Source organism: Polyodon spathula, chromosome 7 (assembly GCF_017654505.1).
Source record: "Polyodon spathula isolate WHYD16114869_AA chromosome 7, ASM1765450v1, whole genome shotgun sequence".
Lineage (NCBI taxonomy): Eukaryota > Metazoa > Chordata > Actinopteri > Acipenseriformes > Polyodontidae > Polyodon > Polyodon spathula.
The window spans coordinates 23,954,507-23,963,053 of NC_054540.1; the positions used below are offsets into that span (position 1 = coordinate 23,954,507).

Sequence of the window (8,547 nt, forward strand, 5' to 3'; positions counted from 1 at the left end):
TTAAAAAAAAAAAAAAAAAACAGCTGCTAAAAATAACTCAAATTTGCATTTTTTTTTTTAACTTATCTACACTTTTTTTATTATTTCAGGTTTAACAGATGTTAATAAGTCTCATTTTGTTACTGAATGTTATCTAAAGAAAAGACCAGAAAAAGCTGCCTTTTTAAATTAACATTGCTAAACAAATAACATTTTGTGATATCCTGGGATGTTTTAAGTGGTTTGATGTAAACAACATTAACTTATTACTTTTGTCTAGTAGAGTATTCAATTGTGTTCATACTTTGAGCTGCAGGTGTGACGCACTTTGTTATGTAAATTATTTGTTTGGAAATATGCATTTGCAATTTTCAAAGACTGAATGTTAAAAGCAAGTGCCACTATGTAAATCTTGAATTATGTAAATCTTTGACTTTAATGTTTTTCAGAAAACGATGTGCACAATAAAGTAATTCTATAATAAAGTATGAAAGATCACTAATATGATAGCACTTTGGTCGCAGTCAAAAGCTTTTGCACACAGTCAATAAAAAGATAGTGAGATTGATTAATTCTGTTCAACGCTGCATCACTGATTACATCTTTCAGCATGTGGTAAAACGTGGAATGAAACTCGCTGTTTTCTGCCAGATCAGTGGAGAATTCCTCACTGTACTCTGTGATCTTTAGCCGCAGTGCCCTGTTAGCATTTACCAAATACAAAGCCCAGTCTTCATCTGCCACATTGTCTGTCTTAAGGTGTTCACTGACCTGGAAATTAAGTAAAACATGGTTATTCAATACATGGGGCCTTGTTTTCAAAGTGTCTCCTCCTTCTCGCATTAACTACAATTTTTTTTAAACCAAGGAAAATTCATATTAATGTTACCACATGGAGCAACAAACAACTTGAAGGTGCTTCTATATTACCTAGTTTGAATTTCGTCATATTTATAAGCGTTTTTCTCCATCAAAACATGGGGGCTAATTAAAGACTCGAGTAAAAGCTTTGAGAATATGGCACATAATGTCTTAAATGTTACTGATTTTGTTAAATTAGACAATTCCACAGTAGCTTACATTCAAACCAGATAATGGCCCTATGGTGTCATGGTCACAAGGATAAATTTACCATGATTTTGTGTACAAAGGTCCTAACATCGCCTATGGGTAGATCTGAATGCACAATGTGTGCTCCAGGTGTTTATAGCCAGAGAATTCTGGGGTTCCTCCAATACTGTTGTAGTTTTGTGTTCAGACACTGACGTATTTTAGCTTTCTGAAAATAAATTTCAGCAGGTAGATCAACCACATCCCATTAACCCAGCTTCCACCTTTGTAATACTTTCACGGTTGCAACTTCCCTGTTCCAGTCTCTAATGTCTCTAAACTTGGGAGTATCTGGAGGCTTTGGTCTCATATATATATAGATAGATAGATAGATAGCTCTGTGGTGAAAGCCCCCACCCTTAATTAGTCCATGTGTTTTCATTTTGACCAATTGGAATGAGTTAAAATCAGTTTTGTGGGAAGTGTAGTGGTTCTAATTAATTAAAGTTATGGGATTGTGCAATAATCCCCCCAAAAACTGGTAGCTCTTGGTTTTAATAACATACCTGTATAACAATGTGTTCTGTGCCACACACTGCATTCCATTTGCTCCAAGAAAAAGCATATGCAGATGAAACCAGGGCCATCTGTTCATAAATAGCTTGTTCTGCTTGCGGATTCTAACGTGAAAAGAATATACATAATAACTGCTGGTGTGAAAATAATATTCTACAACAGTTAGAATATTAAAAAAGAACATTAATGTATAAATTTATAATACAGTATGTGATGGTTAAGGTAGTATCTTGTAATGTGTAGTGGTTTGGTCCTGCAATTTTAGGCTAACTTGTTAAAAGGTTTGCACTTTGTAAAATTATTTTTATTTTTTCCACACTAAAGATCTTTTTTTTGTTGTTTTTAATTGTAATATTGCCAACAGCCAAAACATTCTGGAGGGTCTGTGCATAAAAATCAACAGAAAGTCTATACCTGCCTGCAGGCACCTATTTTGGAATTGGGTAGAGTGAATTTTTGGTCTAACAATTTCCAGTTTCTTTAAACTGGCAACGGGGTAAGAAAATCCCTTTAAGAATTTCCTTTGGTACAGTACTGCTAAGCAACATTTTACTTTTTTTTTTTTTTCTCCATACCTTAGAATTGAAGCTTACAAATCGTTCTGAATCTTCCTCCACAAAGATGTTTACTCCAGCACTTCTCATTGCCCTTATGAGAGCAGCCGGGGTCATCCAATTTCCTCTGATGTGGGAAAGGTTATCTTTGTTCGAATGTAATAAGTTCAACATGCATTGACCATCCTGTTTTTAAAAAATCATATTATTAGGTCTGACCTGATGTCAATGTATGTTGAACTTCTCTGGACAGTTCATGGCTGTACCCAAACGATAAGCTGGATTTTAAAGACCGTTTTACAGTTTCAGCGATTCAATTCAGATTGCATTGCCCATTTATTTTAGGGGTAATACAGGGATAATGAAGAACACTCTCTCAAACCCACATGTGGCTTATTCAGGTGGGGTATAGGTTGATCAAATCAACCCCTAAGCCTCATTTGAGAAAGGTCAGGGGGTAAATACAAGGGCCAATTTAGGTCTACTACCAGTTTGTCCCAGATACACACTCATAACCTAATCAGAAAAGCCACAAAGGTAGTTCAACATCCAGTAATTAGCTTTAGTAAAGCAGGTCATTTTGTGATGGTAAATATTTGAGTTGTCAAGTACTGATTTAGTAAATTATAATTTGTATGTACAATATCGGAACACACGCCAGGGAATACTATGAAAACCAAACAATAGTATTGGAATGACATTTTCTAACAATATTTTTTATTAAATCAAAAGCCCAGTTTGTTTTTTGCAATTAAATTGTACTTGCCTTAATTATTATTTCTACTTCTTGAATTGCAGCAGTAACTGTTAGAATGGCATTATTTAAACCCAGTGGTCTCAGCTCCCAAGACTGAAAGGGCATGTTCACATGGGACTCCTGCAGGAGTGTGAAAGTGTAAAAAGTGTCCATCTTGAAGGAAATGCGTTTGGCTTCTTTATCATATTTCACATCACTAATGCAGTCCGTTTTCCATTGTTTGCCTGCAAAATATACATTTAAAGAGAAACATTTTACCAATAGAATCTAAATAATTGCCATTTAAAAAATAATTTCAATTTAAAGAACACAGATGCCCCCCACCAAGCCAAGTAATCTGCTTGAGTTCTAGCTTAAAAGCAAAATGTAAATAGAGACCACATTTCCCATTAGTGGGTAAATCAAAAACCTGTAATGATAATAAACACAAAATAAAACAAAACCCCACTAATTCCACTTTAGTCTCTGACATAAACAAAGGTGTGTTTGTTAATATAAAAAGAATAATACAATACCTTCTGCATCCCATCTAGCAACCTGAGGGTCCTCCAAAAACATGACTGTGTCAGGAAGACTGATTGTGACACCTACTGGTGGAAAAGTAAAACTGCTGCTATCCGTTTCCTTCTCATCCAATTTCCCAGAACCAGAGTTATTTGATTTGATGGTTTCCATGGGGTATGGAAAAGTCTGTAGTCCTGTATCCAACAGCTAGTAAAAAAAAACGTAACTGCTTTCAGAAGTGTGAAAGGTCAATGTGTATACCAAAAACAATGTAACTTTGGTTTACATTTTAAATCAATCAACATTCCTTTAAAAGTCAAAACAAGATGATACAAAGTTGGGGTAAAAAAAAAACCCTACAGTATTATTTTAACTGTAGGTGGTGCTAAAATGACTGTACTGAAAACTAAAGTACCTACAAATTACATTTTAGCCACAAAGCTGCCAGTTTTATTGAAATTCAAGAAGAGATTATCAGGATATGGGTACGAAATATTATTATGATGGTGTACCATAATCTACTAGTATACTAACTTACAATAGCAAAGTGAAAAAAAACACTAATATTTAAACAGGTGTTCTTTCCCAGATTTAATGTAAATCGCATATTTTTTACTAGATTTAGCCAAAAAAAAGTCCAGATTTAGCTAAATACATAAATGTTAACAAACATTGTTAATTTATTTATTTTTTTTTTTTTTTTGGCATTGTACGCAGAAGAGGCAGGGAAGCTCTCTGATTGTAAAGGGCAGCTTTACAGCATACAATGCCAAACCAAACGCGTCAATGGGTAGGGGCTCATTTGCATGTTAGCTTTGCAGATGTATCTGTTGGGTAAATGTTGAATTGCCAAGTGAAAAAAAAAAAAAGATTTAAGTTATTATACACTGATTTTATTAAATGTTGAATTTATGATGAGCATTTTCAACATTTATAAATTATATCTGAGTACAAATTTCAAAACTTTAAAGAATGTGTTTGTTAATATTTATGTATTTAGTTAAATCTGTACTTTTTGTGGTTAAAGCTAGAAAATAATACAGTCTAGATGCTATTTCTTGAAAGGGCCTTAAATTCTGAGTTAGTTTACCCATAAAGCTAGAAAATTTCTGACGGTGCCATGCTTTTCTATGACCCTTGTGGGCAACACCTAGGGTGGATGTGGACTTCTGAAGTTTTATTTATTTATTTTATTTTTTTACAGTGTGGTTTGTTGAGGAACTTGGTATCCCAAAATGACCACCAATGAAGAATGGTTGTTTCAATAGTGTGTGTAGCCTGGTGGCTTTCTGCATATTTTCCAAAAACAATTAGTGTTTAGCAGCCAGGGGAAGCACTAAAAACGGATGCTCCTCTAGATTGTGGGGAGACTTGACCCAGCACCCCATCACATGACTTGGGTCACTTGTTGTTTTCATTGAAGGTAAGATGCAGTAAATGTCTCTGTTCAAAATCTATCATAAATAATGTTTAAAACTAGCCATCCAATTAGGATTATTGTCAACAGTTAATGTTTAATGGCTTATAGAATTTTGTATATGTATTTTAGTTTGATTTTGTTTAAGGGTAAAAATAATTATATATCTCATCTAACGAAAAGCAAAGCTTACAACAGGGGTGTTCCCACACACAAGATCAGTAATAAGGCCATGCAGAGGCTAAAGTGGATGGCCCTTGGTGACTGGCTTGCAAAGGAAGATGCAACTGTTACAAGCTGAGATTTCAGAGCATATAACAAGATGTATTCAACTTCTTGTTGATATTGCTAAAGTGTGTGATGAGAACGAAACAGACATGCAAGATGAAATCAGAAAGTTCAGCCAGGTTTTCCATCCAATACAAGTTGTCATGGAGAAGTTTACGGAGCATGGGCATCAGTGCTCTGAAACATTTTGTTCTGTGGGACAACTATGTGACAGGCTTGTCTCAGTTGCTGCTAGACCACACTGCAGCAAAGCGGCATGATAAACACAAAATAGAGCTTGAAACTTTTGTTGAAATGATCCCACTTGATTTCATGTGTGGCCACTGAAACTATGCCAGCTGGGGAATGAGCAATGTAATTGCGGGGAAACTCCTAGAAAAGAACCAGCCGGAAATGTACCAAGAACTCTGACGAAAACTGGTCTGTTCATCACACAAGACCTTTCAGTGGCATCTGGCATGATATGGGAAACAAGCAGTCAATCAATAAAGACTGTGGTAAAAATCACCACTTGTGTACCAAACAGGCACTTCCAAAGTATTACCAAACTGCCCACCTAAGGGAGAATGCATATCATTTGTCAAGTCTCTGTGTGGGATGCAAAGAGTACTAACAGGAATCCACAAGGAAGCTAGTTCATCAAGGATAAGCAAAGATGAAGATGTGGAAAGAGTTGTCAAGACTGTGAGTGAGAGGATTGTCATTTAAGACTGAAGCTGGTTTAACTTCAGAAAAGAAGTAGCCTTTAATGAACATCACTACATCCACAGTAGCACCACGAAACGTGGCAAACAATTTTTGTGGAATTCGTAGACAGGGATAGAAGAGGCTTACAGACTTCATTAAGAAGAGAATCTCTACCAGTGAAGTGGACTTCTTTGCCCCAGTACAAAGGCCAAAGCTGAACACATTTGACAGTCCCAACAATTTCTTCCAAACAGAAGCAAAAAATAGAAACAATTAATATTGACAGACAATTTTTCAGCAAACTGACAGTGATTGCACAAGCTAGAGATGTTGATGTCCATGACTTCCTTAAGCATGAGCATTCCCCTGTTCCTTTGCCGCTGTTCAATTTGGATGGATCTTTCTACAAAACAATCAAAAGTGCAACCATGTTTTGCCAGAAATACCAAACACAACAGATCCAAGTCTACTAGTAGTTGACTTCACGATGATTATCTGCATGGTTTGCACTGACGGAACTGATTGTCGTACATTTGGAAATCCTTTCTGAGAAACTTCTAGGAATGATTTTTTCTCAAAACTTCCAACACATTGCAGTGGTTGGTGACACATATTCTCACGACCAGACAATCAAAAGTGGAGAAAGTGCCAGACGTGTCAGAATCTACATGCAGGAAGCCTTCGAGAGCTGCCCAAACAGCAACATAAAATGCTTTCTAATTCTGCTAAAAAGGCTAACATGGTTAATTTTTGGATGAATGATTCGGTGGAGGTTGGCCAAGAAAGATTGTCAAATGGAAGAAAGTTGTTCTTGGCAGGTGGCTTCACAGAGGCACGAAAGGCAGTTGTGGTGGAACAAGGGCAGTTTAGCAGAGTAGAAGAGCTCCAGTCAGACCACAAAGAGGCTGACTCAAGAATGTTTCTACACATCAGCCATACACTTAAAACATTGAATGTAAAACATGTTGTGCTGTGGAGCATTGACTTAGATGTTGCTGCCACGTGCCCAAGATATATCTTTCTGCTAGATATTCAAGAGATCTTCTTCAGGACTGGAGTTGCACAAAAGAAGCGCTACATCCCAATGCACTGCTTCAGAAGTCCACATCCACCCTAGGGGTTGCCCTCAAGGGTCATAGACTAATACATGATTTACATTAAATTGAAAAAAACACCTGTTAAATGTTAAAATTTAACTTTATATTTTAATTGCGTGTGTCAACCGTGCAAGGCGGGGTGTGCAACAAAATGTATGCTAAGAAAAGGGGGTTGCACACTACTGACCTATATTATTACATAAGATAGTGTTACAATTATTAAATGACTTCCAATCAAAATAGAATGTCTTGCCAGTAAAATAGTTATTGATTTACCTGCACAATTGTCCATCCTTTTATATTCTGAGGTTGAGGTGGAAGCTTAAACACATCAAAGTAATAGATTCCACCCAAAGGTGTGAACTGACGCAAGTCAACTGTGTCTTCCTCTAGAAAATCTTCTTGATCCTCATCCGGTGCAGGTAGTGATGCTTCCTGAACTGCACACAACCAATCTTTTAAAGGTGTTTAAAATTAGTGTTAAAAGTTAGTGAACTACTTAAAGAGCAACTTGGTAATATCAGTTAACTTAAATTATATTGTATTATTGTTGCTTAGATTCACTTTATATCAGATTTACTTTCTTCTGTTTCAGTCATCAGATCCTGAAGACTTTTATAAAATGTGTTAAACCTCCCCTCAATAAAGCATTGAGAATAATGTTTTAACCAAGTACTTCAGGTACACCATTCACATGTCTCACAACATCACTGCCTTAAGTGGATGTGAGAAATACACTGTTAAGAATGTTGGAGAGGGGACGGTTATTGATTACATGGTGGTGTGCTATATGTACTTGAAGATTAAACTTCACCAGCCGTGATGACTATAACACAAATTACACAAAGTGAATCTAAACAGTAACAAGAATACATTAGTTGGAGGGTCCTGAGTGGCACTCCGCGTGGAGTTATGGATGCTCCCTATAGCCTGGAGATCACAGGTTTCAATCCAGGCTATGTCATTTGCCAACCATGACCTGGGGTTCCCAGGGGGCGGCGCTCAATTGACCGAATGCCACCCGGGTAGGGAGGGCTTAGGTCGGCAGGGCAATCCACAGTTCAACACACACCAGCGACCCCTGTGGCTGACAGGGCACCTGGGGGACTGCAGTGGAGCCATTCAGATCTATGTTGTCCTCCGGCACTAAAGGTCTGATGGCTTCTCTGTGGATCCGCAGTGTGAAAAATGACGGCTTGGCAGGAACACGTTTCGGAGGACGCGTGTTTCAGCCTCGATTTCCCGAGACGGTGGGGGGTTGCAGCAGTGAACTGAGATTAATAATAACACAACTGGCGATTCCAAATTGGGGAGAAAACTGGGGTAAAAAAAAAAAAAAAAAAAAAAGAATACATTTGATAACATAATGCTGATGTGTCAAATCCATACAATTTTTCTATTTAATAATATATCTCCCAGTAATGTGAAAGATTCATTCACTTACCTTCAGTATTCACTTCAATTAGGCTATCTGTCTTAGTTTCTCCCTCTTCTTTGTTTTTCTCTGCTAAACTTCTGGTTTCATCTTTAGTTGAAATTAAGCTCATAGCACTCTGCTGCTTATAAATAATAGAACATTTCCACATATGAACAGGGGATGGGTTACTATCAGAAACTGCAGTTCAGATTACTTTGTTT

At 36.9% G+C, this 8,547-nt stretch overlaps 1 protein-coding gene across 1 annotated transcript in view; it reads right to left on the reverse strand.

Moving 5' to 3' along the window:
* Positions 1 to 48: 48 nt before the first annotated feature.
* Positions 49 to 8,547, reverse strand: part of dnai7 (dynein axonemal intermediate chain 7) — a 12,176-nt gene continuing 3,677 nt past the window's right edge. Inside the window, exons 9-15 of the mRNA XM_041253916.1 lie at positions 8,354 to 8,468; positions 7,186 to 7,364; positions 3,432 to 3,627; positions 2,926 to 3,140; positions 2,181 to 2,345; positions 1,596 to 1,709; positions 49 to 750 (exon numbers count right to left, since the gene is read on the reverse strand). Of these exons, the coding sequence (XP_041109850.1) occupies positions 478 to 750; positions 1,596 to 1,709; positions 2,181 to 2,345; positions 2,926 to 3,140; positions 3,432 to 3,627; positions 7,186 to 7,364; positions 8,354 to 8,468 (1,257 nt within the window). The 3' untranslated portion in view covers positions 49 to 477. The remainder of the gene's footprint in view (positions 751 to 1,595; positions 1,710 to 2,180; positions 2,346 to 2,925; positions 3,141 to 3,431; positions 3,628 to 7,185; positions 7,365 to 8,353; positions 8,469 to 8,547) is intronic.